The sequence below is a fragment of the Carcharodon carcharias genome, chromosome 13 (genome assembly GCF_017639515.1).
Source record: "Carcharodon carcharias isolate sCarCar2 chromosome 13, sCarCar2.pri, whole genome shotgun sequence".
NCBI classification, from domain to species: Eukaryota; Metazoa; Chordata; class Chondrichthyes; order Lamniformes; family Lamnidae; genus Carcharodon; species Carcharodon carcharias.
The window spans coordinates 101,104,073-101,123,318 of record NC_054479.1 but is presented as its reverse complement, the minus strand read 5'-3'; the positions used below and the strand labels follow the sequence as shown (position 1 = coordinate 101,123,318).

General features: G+C 41.1%; 1 protein-coding gene across 4 annotated transcripts in view; it reads right to left on the bottom strand.

Moving 5' to 3' along the window:
* The window catches only part of lrrk2 (leucine-rich repeat kinase 2), a 226,984-nt gene that overhangs the window by 62,757 nt on the left and 144,981 nt on the right, over nt 1-19,246 (bottom strand). For all 4 annotated transcript variants that reach the window (XM_041203526.1, XM_041203528.1, XM_041203525.1 and 1 more), the window contains 5 exons: nt 16,410-16,558; nt 11,502-11,595; nt 2,583-2,769; nt 2,150-2,331; nt 548-783 (listed from right to left, as the gene is read on the bottom strand). In XM_041203526.1, the coding sequence (XP_041059460.1) occupies nt 548-783; nt 2,150-2,331; nt 2,583-2,769; nt 11,502-11,595; nt 16,410-16,558 (848 nt within the window). The remainder of the gene's footprint in view (nt 1-547; nt 784-2,149; nt 2,332-2,582; nt 2,770-11,501; nt 11,596-16,409; nt 16,559-19,246) is intronic.

Here is a 19,246-nt window from a genome sequence, read left to right as displayed (position 1 = left end):
GTCAGGTCCTCAAGTCCCGATATCAGGAATTTACTTCCCTAGCCACCTGCGCTCCGAGTCCCTTCTGAGTGTGATCTGAGGGGGTCTTCCCTCCTGTCCACCCCCTTCAGTACCGTATTCATCATACTGGACTCTGACTCTCTCTCTACACCCTGATGTTTAATTTTCCATGTATTAAATTGCAATATTATTATTCAGTGTCGCATTCCTTTAAGATGGGCAGACTGTCTTTGAGAAGACCAGGCTGACTTCACCACATGCAATTAGCACAATGTTGTCCGGCCTTCTGCTGAGCACAGAGGAAGCCAGAAGTGAGATGTGTATTCGCTCCATGTCACATTCATGGTAATGAGGTGGAAGCACCAAATTTACGTGCTGCTCACCTCCGACAATACTGGTGCAGGCATGTTATGAATCACAATTCCCATACCCAAAAAATGGGACAAACCAATTTTTAGCAGGTGAGGTTTAATGGAAGGAAGCAAAAAGTAAATTGAGGATTTAAAATTCTACGAACCTCACTAAAAGACGACAACAAACAATTTACCTGCAAAATCCCAGACACTCAACATGTATTCTTTCCTCTTCCCTATTTTTGCTTTTACATGAACTGACCACTCTTTAACATCAATTCCAATCGTGGCTTTTTCTGGCCCCGAATTTGGCTGCTTGCATTTCATCAGTTGCTGAAGCAATGTTGTTTTACCACTACCGGCATTTCCCACTATCATTAGCTTCATTCTGTAATAAGGTACAGCTTTCTTCAAGCGCTGATGCAGAAATCTAAAATGAGAAAAATAAGCAAGATAATTTTTGAAAAAAAATTGCTCAAGGTGCAATTAAATTATATTGGCCCCAATATTTTACCGAGGCTAAGAACAAAGTGGATAGGGGAATTGTGGAAATCGCAGAGGAATCTGTACAGAAATCATGATTAATGGCATGAACTTAGGGTAATTATCCACTAGTTGCATGTTAAAGGCATGAAAAAGTTAGACATAGTGCAATCAGGAGCAGGTGTAATAAGTGATAACTACTGATAAACAACCTTTATGGCCCTGGATAAAATAATTTTACAAATGTGGTGCCTCATTCCCTCAGAAAAAAATTCATATTGCAAATTTGAAAAACATAGTTTTTCTCTTTTATGTCTCTCTTAATCCCTTGCACATGTTCCAATATTTATTTTGCTTTTTATACAATGATTTAAAAGTCATTTATATTTCCTGTTTTCTATTTTCAAGTTGTAAGTTCTACTTCCAAGTTTCCAAGTCCGCATGTCTCAGTGAGGATTTTTTGAATTGGATTGAGTGAAGAATCTCTCTGCTGCACATGCTGCTCAAAGACATCAGCAATCCCTTGTAGAGGGTGCCATGCTGGATCAGGCATGTGTAGAAATTTCCACTAACTAGCCTGTGAATCTGCGCAACTGTACATGGGATGAACGAGAGCCGTTCCTTCACCACTCAGCAAAATCTGTGCAAATACATATGGGCCAGAATTTTCACGTCAGTGTGCTGGGGGTGGGCCCGGCACACGTACGCCAATGCGTAAAATGACACACAGTGACGTTGGGCATGCGTTCCACGGGCACGTGCCTCAGGGAGATTGCTGCGCTCTTTCAAGCACATGCGCTGAGCACTACTGGCCACGTGTCTTGCTGGGCGGGCCTGCCCATTTAAAAGGCCGTGTGCAGCCGATCAAGGGTGGCGATCGGCTCAGCACCTGCTTGCGCCCGCTCCCGACCGGCCCATCCAACAGGCAGAAAATTCTGTCCATTAAAGCAGAACTAAGGCTCTCAAATTTGTCTGCCACAGTCTACTCCAATTGCTAACTATGTGCTCAATTGCACTGCGACCACAAACTGTTGACCTTATTGACTTGACATGGAATCATGCTGTGTGAAGGCAAAGTTGTGCAGGACAGCAAGCATCCTCGAGGCAGTCTCCCCTTCTGGCCTCAGTACACTCACCAGTCATGTTGTTTTGCACCATGATTAAATCATAGTATAATTGCTCTCTTCATTTCATATTTCACATGCCTGCAGTAAACATCAACAGTGTCATGTAATACTTAAGCGGTATTGACATACCTACACAAACCCCAACTGGTTTCCACAGGCTATACAAAAGGAAGTAAAGTTAGTCACCTTATAATATCTTTTGTTTTGCTGCCCACATGTTTTAAATCCAAATCCAGAAACAGCCCTTGGAGTTCAAGCTCCCACAACTTTTGCAGCTTCCCCATTTCATTTGGTAAGGATCTCAAGTCAGAGTTATAACTCAGGAGTAAAGAGGTTAAGTTTTCTAGCAGACCAATTTGGGGAGGTAGCTAGAAGCAACAAAAAAAATCCAAGTGATTAAATCTGAACTCAAGATTTGATGTACCCAAATATAAAATCAAAAATACTTTAAAATGCCAAACATGAATGTGCATAACTGTAGCAAAGCACAGGTGAAAGAAAATCATTTTTAGATGTATCCACTGATCAGGCTTCTTCCAATTTTTAGAAGGATTCAAATAAGTAATTGAGTAACAGGTTATTATTTTACAGTTTACTGAAATAAAAGTAAAAATTTCACCTCCTTCAACTTGTTATTGTTCAGATTCAGCTTTTCTAGTCGTAACCATTTGTTTGTTCCTTCATTCAAATCCAAAGCACTGATTTGGTTATGGCTGAATATCAGCTCCCTTAAACTTGAAGACTCCCAATGTATAGGCCCAGGAAGTTCTGATATGTTATTGCGACTTAGGTTTACACTCCTTAAGCTAGAGAAAAAAAAGACATCTCAAATCATTGGTTGAAAAATAAATTGATTGATTGAGGGACCTAAAGCATCATTAATTCTTCAATCTATTGAATTTCCAAGTGTTTCTATATCCTGGTTCTCAGATTCCTTCCAAAACATTGGGCTTCACTCAACATACGCTCCAATAAATTTCTACAGTTTAGACATAACATTTCTAGTGTACTGCATATAGAAATAATTAAAAGGGTACATAACAGTGCATCAGCTGTAAAGCCAAGGAAAGTAGTAGAGAATTACTTCCTTCAAAACCACTCTGTCCAGTTACTTAAGTTGAACATTAAAAATTCCCTTCAACTTAACTTAATGCTCACTAAAATAACTAAATTAATCCAGTGTTTTTTGTAGTAGAGGATATTTCACGTTTGTGATTAACTGTATGTTTTTAAATGAGCTGGTGGCAATGGGACACTTAGAACGAAACTGTTTCTATCATGGTAGAGCCAGAGTGCATTTGCCTGCTTTTTCCTTTACGTAATCAATGTTAATTACAAAATCATTATGCAACAAATTAACAAGTTGCTTCAGTTTCACAACTAATGTATCAACCACCATAAACTCAGTAATTTCAAAAGTGCTCACCAAATCAGTTAGGCCATTTGAAATACATGCATCAACAAGCTAACAGCGAAGAAAGGTATCCAAAAAGGTAACCAGAGAGTGCCATGCATAGTTGAAATTTCTGACAAGGAGCCAAACACTAATATTCAGTGATGTACAGCCTGCTTGAGGCACCTCAAAGGCAGGTTTGTGGCCACTGATAGAAGAACAGGGTTAAGGACCTGGAGTTGGCAGGTAGGACAGGGAATGGGCAACAGAGACAGGGAAAAATTGAGCAGATTGACGCTAGGTATTGGGAGTAAAGTGGGTGACCCTTAGGAAACACTTGCAGGTAGCTGGGGAATATTTCATTGTGCCATAAAGGACTGTACACAGGAGTATAGCATTGGGCTGAGCAGAACATGGAATGAACGGAGGGAATCAGCAACAGCAGCATCTGTAAGCCTCAGTGACATTTAAGGTTGGTGGAGGAGGGGAAAAGCAGTAAAGGCAAAAAAGATTGTTTGGAGAAAACAATAGGATTTGAGAACAAAATCAGAAATGTCAATTCGCAATACTTGGGCTACTGTCAGAAATGAGGAAGTTTATCACTGCTAATCATATGAATAAAAGATAGAAAAAAAATGTTGTTGCTTGTTTGAATATTACAATCTTTTAATACTGTTACTTCATTTATTTTTAATGATGTTACATTGAAAACATTCCAGGATTCCAAATTCCTTGTGGGAGTTGAGGTAATTCACTGGCGGCAGCACATAGTGTAAAAATATTAAACAGGAAGGCCAAATGGAAGGAAGGGGCAAACCCAAGCCTCAGGCATCTATGAAACTGTAGGCTGTTGAGGGCAGGTTACTGAATAGGTTTCCAGCAGAACCTGGACAAACTAATAGTTATATTTCAGATTTCATGCCTATGTTATTAATTGTATTTTAGAAAGGTGAACATAGTTGACAAGCTGAGGAAACAAGAATGTTCAAAGATTGCTGTTATTTGTTGTGTGTCAGCTGGTGCTACTGATTTGTAGCTTTGAAAAGCAAAATATTTGATTGGTTCATTTTCTGAGGAGTAGTAGTTTATGATTTACACAGTTGGGCAAATCAAGAGGCTTAATTTAACAGACAGCTTTTTGAGACAATTGAAGTAGTATGGCATTCAGCACATGCCACACTTAATTGTTCATTGTGGACAGCAGGCTGCCATACCTGAAATATGTATCAGGTGCAAAATTTCCAATGGTGCAACAGAATAGGCCATTATATCTGAGCAAGGAATCCAAAGAAGGCAGCAATTCTTTAACAAAAAACAAAGATCAAAAACTAAAATCAAAAACTTTCAAACTTAAAGGATATTCAGGAATATCTGTATTTAATTTATATGGCTTTGGTAAATGCTGTTGTAAGGAAATCCTGCATCTTGTAGAATGACATCAAAAAGATTATACTATAACAAAGGTTATAACTATCAGGAAAGACTGGAACTCTCGCGTAGAAAATAGAATGCGAAGAGGTGACTTAAAAGGGGTCTTTACAATGTCTACTCTATCAAACCCCTTCATAATTTCAAAGATGTTTCCATTTGTAGGGTTGTCTAAAATTAGAGGTCCCAAACACAGGGCAGTCATTGATAAATCCTATAAGGAATTCTGGAGAATTTTTTTTAATCCAGAGAACAGGTAGAATGTGCAACTTGCTACTGCATGAAATACATGAGGCAATTAGCATAGATGAATTTCAGGGGAAGTTAGGTGAGTACATGAAGGAGAATGGAAGAAAGATTATGCTGATAGGGTTAGAAGAAATAGGATTGGAAGAGACTCATGTGGGGCATAAATGCTGACATAGACCAAAACAGAAGATGCTGAAAAAACCCAGCAGGTCTTAACAGCATCTGTGGAGAGTTTTTCTTGCCACAGATGCTGTTAGACCTGAGTTTTTCCAGCATTTTCTGTTTGTGTTTCAGATTTCCAGCATCCACAGTATTTTGCTTTTAACTGACATAGACCAGTTAGGCCAAATAGCCTTTTTTTATTTATTCATTCATGAGACGTGGGTGTTACTAGCTGGGCCAGCATTTATTGTCCATCCCTAATTGCCCTTGAGAAGGTTGGGGCGGGCCACTGCAGTCCATGTGTTGTAGGTATACTCAGAGCACTGTTAGGAAGGGCGTTCCAGGATTTTGATTGAGTGACAGTGATGGAACAGCAATATAGTTTCAAGTCAGGATGATGTGTGGCTTGGAGGGGAACATGGTGCCCTTGTCATTTTAGGTAATAGTGATCACAGGCTTGGAAAGTGCTGTAGAAGGAGCGTTGGCGAGTTGCTGCAGTGCATCTTATAGATGGTACACACTGCTGCCACTGTGTGTTGGTAGCGGAGGGAGTGAATTTGTAAGGAGGTGAATGGGGTACCAATCAAGTAGATTGTCTTGTGCTGGATGGTGTCAAACTTCTTGAGTACTGTTGCAGCTGCACTCATCCTGCAAGTGGAGAGTATTCCATCACGCATTGATTTGTGCCTTGTAGATAGTTGACAAGCTTTGGGTAGTCAGGAGGTGAGTTATTCGCCACAGAATTCCCAGCCTCTGACCTGCTCTTGTAGCCACAGTATCTATATGACTCAACCAGTTCAGTTTCTGATCAATGGTAACCCCCAAGATGTTGATACTGGGAGATTCAGTGATGGTAATGCCGTTGAACATACGAATTAGGAGGAATAGACCAACTGGCCCCTGAGCCCAGACCACCATTTAATGAGATCATGGCTGATCTGATTGTGGCCTCAATGCCACTTTCCTGCCTACCCCACTTTGACTCCCTTAACAGTTAAGAATCTATCTACCTCTGCCTTAAAAATATTCAATGACCCTACATCCACTGCTTTCTGGGGAAGAGAGTTTCACAGACTTACAAACCTCAGAAAAAAATTATCCGCATTTCCATCTTAAATAGGAGACCCCTTATTTTTAAATTGTCCCCCAAGTTCTAGTCTCTTCCAAAAGTGGAAACATCCTCAAAGCAGCCACTGTCAAGTCCCTTCAGGATCTTAGATGTTTCAATAAGATCACTTCGCATTCTTCTAATCTCCAATGGATATAGGCCTAACTTGTCCAACCTTTCCTCTATCCCAGGAATCAGTCAGGTGAACCTTCTCTGAACTGTTTCTAATACAATTATGTCCTTTCTTAAATATGGAGACCAAAACTGTACACTGTACTCTAGATACACCAATTTCCTGTACAACTGTAGCGAAACATCCCTATTTTTTTATATTCTATTCCCCTTGCAATAAATGACAACATTCCATTTGCCTTCACAATCATTTGCTGTACCTGCATACTCATTTTTCATGATTCACGTACCAGGAGACCTAGATCCCTCTATGTCTCAGAGTTCCACAATCTCTGCCGATTTAAATAATATGCTGCTTTTCTATTCTTTCTGCCAAAACGGACAAGTTCACATTTTCCCACATAATATATACGAACATATGAAATAGGAGCAGAAGTAGGTCATTCAGCCCCTCGAGCCATTTAATAAGATCATGGCTGAGTTCCACATTCCCATCTACCCCTGATAACCTTTGACTCCCTTGCCTAACAAGAATCTATCTACCTCTGCCTTAAAAATATTCAGTGACCCCCACCTCCACCTCCTTCTAAGGCGGAGAGTTCCAAAATCGCACAACTCTCAAAAAAATTTCTCCTCATCTCGGTCCTACAAGGACAACCCCGAATTTTAAAACTGTGCCCCCTAGTTCTAGACTCACCCACAAGAGGAAACATCCTTTCCACATCCACCTTGTCAAGACCATTCAAGGTCTTATATGCTTCAATCAAGTCACCCCTCTGTCTTCTAAAGTCCAGTGGAAACAAGTCCAGTCTGTCCAACCTATCCTTATTCCAGGTATCAACCAATCTGAACTGCCTCCAATGCATTTATATCCTTCCTTAAATAAGGAGACCCAAACTGCACACAGTATTCAAGATATGGCCTCACCAATGCCCTGTACAAATGAAGCATAACATCCTCACTTTTATGTTAAATTCCTCTCGTAATAAAGGATAGCATTCAATTACCCTTCTTGTTTACATGCTGTACCTGCATACTAACTTTGTGTGAGTCATGCACGAGAACATCTAGATCCCTCTGCACCTTGGAATTCTGCAGTCATTTCCTGTTTAAGTAATACTCTGCTTTTTTATTCTTCCTGCCAAAGTGAACAACTTCACATTTTCCTACAATATACTCCATCTGTCGATTTTTGCCCACTCACTTATCTATATCCCTCTGCAGACTCCTTATGTCCTCTTCACATCTTACTTTCCTACCTATCATTGAGTCATCAGCAAATTTAACAGTCATACATCGGTCCCTTCATCCGAATCATTCATATAGTTTGTAAAATGTTCAGGGCCCAGCACTGATCCCAGTGGCACTCCACTTGTTACATTCTGCCATCCCGAAAATGACCCATTTATGCCTACTGTTTCCTGTTAGCTAACCAATGCTATCTCTATCGAAGTTAATGTACCTCCTACACCATGAGCTCTTATTTTGTGTAGTAAATACCATAGCTCTTATTTTGTACAATATGACACCAAGAGCTCTTATTTTGTGTAATGTCAAAGGGAGATGGTTAGATTCGCCGGTGATGAAGATGCTCACTGCCTGATACTTGCGCAGCACAAATATTGCTTGCAACTTATTAACCCATGCCCGAATGTTGTCCAGGTCTTGCTGCATATGGATGCAGACTGCTTCAGTATCTGAGGAGTCACAAACATTGTGCAATCATCAGCGAACATCCCTGCTTCTGATTTTATGATGGAGCGAAGGTCATTGATAGAGATTGTGAATGTCTGGGCCCAAACACTGATCCTTGCGGTACCCCACTAGTCACAGCCTGCCAACCTGAGAATTATCCATTTATTTCTACCACTTTCTGTCCATTAACCAATTCTCAATCTATGCCAGTATATTATCCCAATCCCCTGTGCTCTCTTTTTGTTCACCCACCTCCTGTGTGGAGCCTCAGCGAAAGCCTTTTGAAAAGCCAATACACCACATTCATTGGTTCCCCCTTACCTAATATGCTCGTTATATCCTCAAAAAACTCCAAGAGGCTGCCAAATATGATTTTTTATTCATAAATCCATGTTGACTCTGCTCAGTTCCACCATTATTTTCTAACTGTCCTGCCATCATATCCTTTATAATAGATTCTTGCATTATCCCTACTAATGTCAAGCTAATAGGTCAGTAGTTCCCCATTTTCTCTCTTCCCTCCTTCCTTAAATAGTGGGGTTACATTGCTGTCTTCCAATCTGCAGGAACAGCTCCAGATTCTATAGAATTTTGGAAGATGACCACCAGCATATTCATTATCTCTACAGCCATTTCGTTCATCACACTGCGATGTTGATTATCAGTTCCAGGGGATTTATCAACTTTCAGTCCTATTAATTTCTCCAGTACTACTTTTTTGCTAATACTTATTTCCTTCATTTCCTCATTCTCACTAGTCCCTTGGTTCTCTGGTATTCCTGAGAGTTTTTTTGTATCTTCTTCTGTGAAGACAGAAATAAAATATTTGTTTAGCATCTCTGCCATTTCTTTTTTCCCCCATTATAAATTCTCCTGTCTTTGCCTGTAGTGGGCCCACATTTGTCTTTGCTAAGAAAGGAGCAGTACCAGGTACACTTTAAAATGAGGTGTCAATCTGGTGAAGCTACAACACAGGCCAAACAGCAAGCAACAGATGGAGCTAAGCGATTCCACAACCAACGGACAAGGTCTAAGCTCTGCAGTCCTGCCACAACCAGTCGTGAATGGTGGCAGACAATTACACAACAGGGGAAATATCCCCATCCTCAATGATGGGGAAGTCCAGCCATCAGTGCAAAAGGTAAGGCGGAAACATTTGCAACAATCTTCAGCCAGAAGTGCCACGTGGATGATCCACCTTGGCCTCCTCCAGGGGGCCCCAGCATCACAGACGACAGTCTTCAGCCAATTTTAGTCATTCCACATGGTATCAAGAAATGGTTGAAGGCATTGGATACTGCAAAGGCTATGGGCCCTGACACTATTCTGGCAACAGTACTGAAGACTTGTGCTCCAGAACTAGCTGCACCCCTAGCCAAGATGTTCCAGTACAGCGACAACACTGGCATCTGCCTAGCAATGTGAGAAATTGATCAAGTATGTCCTGTCCACAAAAAACAGGACAAATCCAAACAGGCCAACTACTGGCCCATCAGTCTACTCTCGATCATCAGCAAAGTAATGGAAGGTGGAGTTGACAGTGTTATCAAGGAGCACCTACTCAGCAATAACCTGTTCACCGATGCTTGGTTTGAGTTCTGCCAGGGCCACTCAGTTCTTAACCTCAATATAGGCTTGTTCCTAACATGGACAAAAGAACTAAGCTCCAGAGGTGACTCAGTGACTGCCCTTGACATCAAGGTTGCATTTGGCCAAGTATGGCATCAAGGCATTTGATCGAGTGTGGCATCAAAGAGCCCTAGCAAAACTGGAGCCAATGGGGATCAGGGGGAAAACTCTCTATTGGTAGGCGTAACACCTTGCACAAAGGAAGATGGTTGTGGTTGTTGGAAGTCAAACATTTCAGTTCTAAGACATACTGCAGGAGTTCCTTAGGGTAGGGACCTAAGCCAAACCATCTTCAGCTGCTTCATCAATGACCTTCCTTCCGCCACAAGGTCAGAAGTTGGGATGTTCGCTGATGATTGCACAATGTTCAGCACCATTTGCAACTCCTCAGATACTGAAGCAGTCCATGTCTAAATATAGCAAGACCTGGACAATATCCAAGGCTTGGGCTGACAAGTGGCAAGTAACATTCGTGCCACACAAGCGCCAGGCAATGACCATCTCCAACAAGAGAGAAGCTAACCATCGCCCCTTGACATTCAATGGCATTATCACCACTGAATGCCCCACTATCAACATATCATTGACCAGAAACTGAACCAGGTTAGTCATAATACTGTGAAAAACTGTGGCTGCAAGAGCAAGTCAGAGGCTGAGAATTCTGCAGAGAGTAACTCAGCTAACTCCCCAAAGCCTGTCCACCATCTACAAGGCACAAGTCAGGAAGGAATGGAATACTCTCCACTTGCCTGGATGAGTGCAGCTCCAACAACTTGAGTACATCTCAAGAAGCTTGACACCATCCAGGACAAAGCAGCCCGCTGGGCTGGTCTCCCATCCACAAACATTCACTCCTGCCACACCGACACACAGTGGCAGCAGTGTGTACCATCTACAAGATGCACTGCAGAAACTCACTAAGGCTCCTTAAACAGGAACTTCCAAACCCATGACCACTACCATCTCGAAGGACAAGGGCAGCAAGCACATGGGAACACCACCACCTGAGAGTTCCCCTCCAAGTCACTCACCATCCTGACTTGGAAATATATTGCCATTTCTTCACTGTCACTAGGTCAAAATCCTGGAACTCACTCCCCAGCAGCACTGTGGGTGTACCTACACCACATGGACTGCAGCAATTCAAGAAGGCAGTTCACCACCATCTTCTCAAGGACAATTAGGGGTGGGAAATAAAAGCTGACTAGCCAGTGACACCCACACCCCATGAATGAATTTTTTGAAAAATCCCAGGCCATGAGGTTACAGATTATGGCTAAATACAATTCTGCTGCTGCTGATAGCCCACAGAACATCATGGATGCCCAGTTTTGAGCTGCGAGACCTTTCAAAATCTATCCCAGGACAACTCCCTTCTCTCTATACCCCACTCCGCCGCCAATTGGTAATGGTGGTAACTGGGACTCTCTGAAGAAGGGTCATACAAACTCGAAATGTTATCTCTGTTTCTCTCTCCACAGATGCAGCCAGACCTGCTGAGTTTTTCCAGTATATTCTGTTTGTTTTTACTTTGGAAGTCAGAGTTTAGCCATTTTGTTAGCTCAGAGTAATGGGAGCTTTGATCCATATTCAGGTCATGTTATATTTGAGTCAGAAGTGTTTGATTCGAATACCAGGTCACAAAACATTTCATTCATGTCAATGATATCTCTGTTCATGATGACACATTCATTCATACACAAAAAAGATATAAAGAAAAACTGATAGACTAAAGCACATACTGTTGAAGCTTGAGAACTGCTTCAGGAACTCTGTCAAACTTGTTGCTGGCCAAATCGATTGCGGTAATTTTTGACGGCAAACCAGACAACTTACCTGTTAAAGTGAAATAACCAATTAGAAAGCCACAGAACAAAACATAACAGTCTGAATTTATTTGTCAAAGATGCAAAGGACCAAAACCCAAGTCAAATAAAAATAGTTAAGCTGCAACAAAGAAGAAAATAAGATTGAAAACATTTTCCAAATTCAGAAAAGGAAGAGTTATATTTCATTACATTATAAGAAACTTTACATTCTGAAGTTTTATTGAAATAATATAGTTTAATTTCAGCAAGTAAAAATCTCAAGAAATAAGGCATATGCTAATTTTAAAATGTACTACTCAGGCTGTATTGACACAGTTTAAATAAAAATTTAAATAAGAGACCATTATTTCTTCAGAGTCCAGCCAGATACAGTAATATCCTGATGGGAAATTGCTTTCTATTGCAAATAGTGCTATGTAGCACAATGTCCTTTCCTCCATCCAATGAATAAAATTTTTAAAATCTCAAATTCCAGGACTATATTTAGTGATTTTTTTTAAACTCGCTCAAACGATTGTGGAAACTCAAGTTGCACTGAATGTAATTTGCATGTAAAATTCCCGTCTTTTGTGCCATTTACACCCAAAAAAGCTCAAAATTGCAGAAACTCCAGGCACACATTAAGAAATTTACTGAAAGGATAGAAGATGCTAGAGAGAGCAGAAACCCCAAGACCTTTTGAAGTGATTTCAAATGACATAGTCAAAGGCATCTTTCAAATCTGTGGTAGTATAGTTTGCTGTTCCTGAGAGAAGCCTGAAACGTAAGTCAAGGCATATCAACAGAGAAAACTACAAGGGCAGCAGAACAGATTCCCAGTCTTATTAGCCTTGGCTCAATGTAGCACTGTCACTTCCAAAATCAGAAGGTTGAGGGTTCAAGTTCCACTCCAGAGACTTGAGCACATAATGTAACCTGTGATTACTTCACAGGTGGAGGTTTCCTCTTTCAGATGGGATATTAAACCAAGGAATTGTCCATAATTTCTGATGACAAGATCACATGGCATTATTCAAAGAAAAGGAGCAGAGTCCTCCTATGCCCTGATCAATATTTAGCCCTCTTTAAAACAAAGATAACTTGGTCATTATCTCCTACTGTTTGTCGGATCTTGCCGAGCACAAAATTGACTGCCATGTTCCCTACAATATAATTATGATGACACTTTAGAAGTACTTCATTGCCTGTAAAACATTCTGGAACATCCTGGTGTCATGAAAGACACTAGAAACATTCAAATTTCTTCTGTGAAACTCTCTGTAGCAAAAGCTCCTACCGTCTCTGATGAGTGATGCGCCCAGGGCACTTTTAATATCTAACATAATTAAGCATTAGACAGAGGTTGAAAGATAAATGTCTTAGAGCAGAATTGTCCCAGATTGCACTAAATGTGGTACTGGGTGGTAAAAAAGGCATTTTGCCCATAGGCTGCATTGGCAACTTTTCACGCGGTATGTCCTGCTTCCCACCTCTAAGTACGCAGCCACAGGAAACTTGCTGGCAGGTGGCCACTGAATTGCCCGCCAGACTGTTACCACACCATTTCCTGATTCCGGGTGCCATATCCAAACAGCAGCCACACACACAGTGCTCAATGCTTGCAGCCCAGGACTATTCCAGTGATGACATGGCCCTGAAAGCCAGGAAGAATTCAGTGACCTGTCATTGGAATGCATTTTGGAGGCCCACCATGACGTCCTTCACCTCAATCTGGCCGCAGGAGATCCTGCAATCTCATCACTCCGGCTTGGGAGGCAATGGCAGTGGTAGTCAATGCCAATGCTGCACAAAAGAGGTTGGCCATCCAGTGCAAAAGGAGGACAAATGATCTCATCTGTGCCGCCAGGGTAAGGCAATCATCTCATCACTCCAAACTCTCACATTCACAAGCCCATCACACATTCACTGGCATCTCACTCACTGCCAGGTCAAGGGACATCACCACTAACTCTCTCTCACACACACCCTCACATTTCCATCTGGCCTCATCTCCTCTGGAAACTGCCTCCTCAACCTGCAACATCTTGAGGCCACTTACATGGATCAACATATGCTCCCGCACACACCCTGGGATAGCCCACCTTCCCCAGTGCAGCCCTTGCCCCGCAACCTCATCCCTTGCCTGAGGCCTCTTCTCCCCCTTCCCCAAACAAGCCCTAGCCCTGCAGCCATTGAAAAGCCACCCCCACATTATAGCTAGTCTGCTAAGTAGAGACCTGCCTGTGAGCTCCCCTAAATGTGATGTGGTGCTGCATATGAAGCTTGGCACTGATGACCACAAGTGCTGTGCAAAGCAAGGTAGGCAAACAAACCTCAAAATCTCGAGCCAAGTGCTGCTCGCTGGGTGCATGTCGCTTACGTACAGTTGCGAAACATGTCGGCTCGTAGGGACGATTTCGGTGGGCAGGGCTTATAACAACATGCAGATGTATGAAAATGAAGTTCCTGACGTCGGGAAACATGGCCGCAATTGACAGGCCAGGCAGACGATTGCAAACTGGTTTCACGATAGCGTGAAACCAATTTTTGTTACTCCCGCCATAATGTCTGCCATATCAGGACCTGATGGCCTGCATCCAAGGGTTTTAAAGGAAGTGGCTGCAGAGATAGTGGACGCATTGGCCGAAATATTCTAAAACTCACTGGATTCTGGGTGGGTCCCAGTGGATTGGAAAACTGCTAATGTGATGCCCCTGTTCAAGAAGGGAGGGAAACAAAAAGCAGGAAACTATAGGCCAGTCAGCCTAACATCTGTCGTTGGGAAAATGCTAGAGTGCATTACGAAAGAGGAAACAGCAGGACATTTAGAAAAGCTTAACGCAATCAAACAGAGTCAACATGGTTTTGTGAAAGGAAAATCATGTTTGACAAATTTGCTGGAATTCTTTGAGGGTATAACAAGCAGAGTTGACAGAGGAGAGCCAGTACATGTAGTGTATTTGGATTTCCAGAAGACATTCGATAAGGTGCCACATAAAAGGCTACTGCACAAGATAGGAGTTCACGGTATTGGGGGTAATGTATTAGCACGGATTGAGGATTGATTAACACACAGAAGACAGAGTTGGGATTAATGGGTCTTTTCAGGTTGGAAAGGCGTTATTAGTAGAGTGCCACAAGGGTCAGTCTTGGGCCCTCAATTATTTACTATCTATATTAATGACATGGAGGAGGGGGCAGAGTGCAAGGAATCTGCAAGGGGATATGGACAGGTTGAGTGAGTGGGCAAAAACTTGGCAGATGGAATTTAATGTAGGAAAGTGTAGGGTCATGCACTTGGGGAGATGATGATTTAAATGGAGAGAGTTTCCAAAAATGTGCAGCACAGAGGGATCTGGGTGTACTTGTGCATGAAACACAAAAAGTTAGTATGCAGGTGCAGCAAGTAATTAAGAAGGCAAATGCTCTTTTGGCCTATATTGCTAGGGGGTTGGAGTTTAAAAATAGGGAAGTCATGTTACAACTGTACAAGGTGCTGATGAGGCCTCACCTGGAGTACTGTGTACAGTTTTGGTCCCTGTATTTAAAAACGGATATACTGGCATTGAAGGCATTTCAAAAGAGATTCACTGGGCTGATACCTGGGATGAAGGGTTTGGCTTATCAAGAATGGCTAAACCTGTTAGGCCTTTATTCATTAGAGTTTAGAAAAATGAAGTGTGATCTTATTGAAATGTCCAAGATTGTGAGGGGCGGTTGACAGTGTAGATGTTGAGAAGATGCTTCCACTTGTGGGGGAATCTCAAACTAGGGAACATAGTTACAGGATAAGGAGGCTCTCATTTAAAACTGAGATGCGGAGGAGTTTCTTCTCTCAGAAGATAGTGAATGTCTGGAATTCTTTACTCCAGAGTGTTGTGGAGGCTAGGTTACTGAAAATATTTAAAGAGGAGGTAGATAGATTTTTGAAATATCGGGGAGTTGACAGTTATGAGGAGCTGGCACGAAAAAGGAGTTAAGGCCGGGGCAGATCAGCCATGATCTTATTAAATGGCAGGTCCGGCTTGAGGGGCCAAATGGCCTACTCCTGCTCCTATTTCTCATGTTCTTACGACGCCCGACGCCAACGGGCACAGAAAATTCTGGCCTTAGAATCCAACTACTTAGTACCATCAATTCACAGAGAAGAAAGGAATGGATATCTCTTCCAATATAGCTGATCAACTCAACCTGCCATTGCAGGTTACCACATGTGGCTGCACTTGCTCTAACCCTCCTGGGCAAGATGTTCCTAATCCACTTAGTAAGGAATGTTGCTCTACTCACAGGAACAAAAACTGATCTGTACTGAAATCCCCAGGAGGTGCCACGCATTGGGTGAATGCAAAACTCACAAAAGCTTCAGTATGGGATTGCAATTAACTACTTCAGACAGTTTGAAATTCATATTTCACATCTCAGAGATGGACTTATTCGGGTCTAGACAGACTAGATAGATGGAAACTGTTGCCATTAGTAAAATGGTTGAAAGCCAGAGGGCACAGATTTAAAGTGACTGGCAAAAGAATCAAAGGAGACATGACAAGGAATGTATTTTTCACACACCAAGTGGTTATGATCTGGAATGCACTGCCTGAACGGGTGGTGGAGGCAGATACAAAAGGGAATTGGATAAGCACTTAAATGGTAAAAAAAAAATGTAGAGCAAGAGGGAAAGGGCTGGGGAATCAGGCTAGCTAAATTGCTCCTGCAGAGAGCCACCACATATTTGACGAGTTGTAATGCCTCCTTCTGTGCTGTAAAAAGCCCATAACCTTTAGTCTTAAATACACATTCACATCAAGAAAGCTGCTCCTTTGCAATTTATTTGAGAATACTTACCAAGATGATTCTCCGAGACTCTGAATGTTTCCAGCTTTGAGCACTGGATTAGAAATGTATCCACAATGGTGGAGATGCAATTCTGACTAAGGTCTAGTAGATTAAGCTCAGTCAAACACAACGAAGATACAATTGTCCTCATTTTGTTTCTAAAATGTAGAGAAAAAGTATCCAGTTTAAATAAGTTTCCAAAGCTACAAAAAAATTAGCTCAAGGCATGCATATTCTAAATATTACATCACACCAAACCCATGATCTGAACTGGATCTCTCAGCTGTGACTTCTTCAACAATTATGTATGGGGCGGGCGGAAAATCCGTTCTCAAATTATACAAACTTTACTGGCCACATTTAATTCATTGGCCTCTACCTCAGATTTTATTTGAAAATAAATGGAATGTATGTTTTGATACTACAGCCACATGGAGATCTGTGCCAGTTCAGGTAGAGTAATATGCCCTCACAATTGGAATACAATCCTGTTGTTAGCTGAGAAAAATCTCTCTGACCTGCGCAAGAATAATAAATGTTATACAACACAAATGAAAGAGAGTTTATTTTTTCAATTTACCTTACAAAACTGTTTTTATTCATTCATTGGATGTATGCGGGCTGGCAAAACCATCATCTATTACTAATCCTTAATGCCCTTAACTGGGTGGCTTGTTAGGCTATTTCACAGGGCAGTTAAGAGTCAACCACATTGCTGAGGGTCTGGAATCACATATAGGCCAGGCTGGGTAAGGACAGTGGCTTTCCTTTCCTAAAGGACATTAGTGAACCAGATGGGTTTTCACAACAATCAATAGTTATATGGTCACCATTACTGAGACTAGTTATTTTATTCTAAATTTATTTAATTAATTGAATTTAAATTTCCCCATCTGCATTGGAAGGATTTGAACTAATTTCTCTGGATCATTAGTAGAGGCTTCGGTTACTTTATATATTTTTATGATCCTACCTGTAATCAATAATGTACCAATGAACGGATCCATTGGAAACCAACAAATAATCAAGTTAAACTGAATTATGCAAATATTCCTAGATTAATATTAAGTCATTTAACTATTAAAGCACAGGAGACCTGATTGCAACTGATTTACCAATGCAGCGGTCTTTAAAGCTTTCTTCAGCCAGCTAATATTTGAAGTAAGGCTTCTCCTTGCTCCAATGTGGAAAGAATTAGGATATAACTTAAAAGTGGTAGAATAGAATATATGAGTTAGAAAGCAATTAAAATGGAAGTTAAAATGAAAACAGTATGAATACATAAATTGGGAAGAAAAGAGAATAAAGGAAAAGAAAGCATTACAGTTTGTGACACCAAGTCAGGCCTTCCTGTAGTTAGTTTATTGGAAGCCATCATTTAGGCTAACTGGTGGAACCATATTCCAAGTTAGCTCTTTTCAAAAGGGTCATTCTGGGATCACTATGTAAGATTGGATTATTCATCTGAATTAGACAATTTAGCTCTGAAAAGCAAGCAAAAAAACTCTCTTAACAGAGGTGTACAATTCATCACTCACCTACCCTGGTACTAAAAGAGCTCTATGACTATATGAAAATTGACATTTTTCACTGCAGCACGAGCTGACAGATGGATCTAAATTGCAGGTTGTGCTAAACAGAGAATAAAGAGCTAACTCAAACTTCAGAGATGAGTGAACACAATGGAATTTAACTTAGACATTTGAAGGATCTGAGTGGGCTGGGGGGGTTGAAATTTTACCACATACTGTCACAAACTTGGCTTGAGTGCTTAGAAAAATTCATAGAACTTGTTAAACAGCTTCCAACAAGCTGATATCTCAAGAAATAATGTTTAACTGAGATAAAGGTCCAAGATTGAGACTACAGCTTCGTGGTAGCTGATAAAGTGCAATGCTTTTGTATTACTTTACATTTCAGGATTTTTAGTAATGCTTTGGGGTCACATTCCACAATTCAGTTTGTTTGTGAAAAGTGAAAACAAATGGCCTCATGCATGACATAGTGAACTAGTTACTTTGGGTATGCAGTGGAACATGAACTTATCATGAATTAAGGTGCAGCTCTGGCCAACATCCCATCAATTGTACTTATTGCCAAAAATATTACATAAAATAACTGAGTATCAATATTCCAAAGTATACTGAAAACTACTACATCAGGCTCCATTCAAGGCAAAATTAAAATTGTCAGCATCTGAATTTAACATTCAGTTAAATCTGCTGTGATGCCAGTGTAATGGGCCTTTTCAATTCTAACTCACCATCCTGCAAATGAACATCACAAATATTTGAACCAAAAGTTAGGTTTCTGACAGTATATAAGACCGTTAGGAGCCCACTGGATGGAAAATTATTGTAATCCTTTCCACAGTGACAGAACTTATTGAATCTTGTGCCTTGGTGGCAAGAACTACTGTAAATGCAGCATTCAACATGTGGCCTGGGTAAACCATTATATGGTTTGAGCATGATGACCTCAGTTTATACTTTACTAATTTGGCTGTATAAATCAGTGTTTTATTGACTATGTCTTGGCACAGAATATAATCAGTAGGGAGTTTACTGTCACTCTGTCTCTTCCATAGCTAGTTGAGCTCCATTCATTATGCACTCAATTAATTTTGCCAGTTTGCATCCAGCTTAGCTCACTTGCGGTCCTTATGTCATTCCTTAGCTACTTTGTCAGACTCTATGGCTCTCCCCTTCCCCACCACTAACCCCATGTCACCCACACATCCCCTTCAACACATTTTCCCAGTCATCATCGGGAAGCCAAACAATCACATCATTTAGATTATTAAGAACACAGTGAAGTCCAGCACCAATCAGTAGAGAACTTCATTT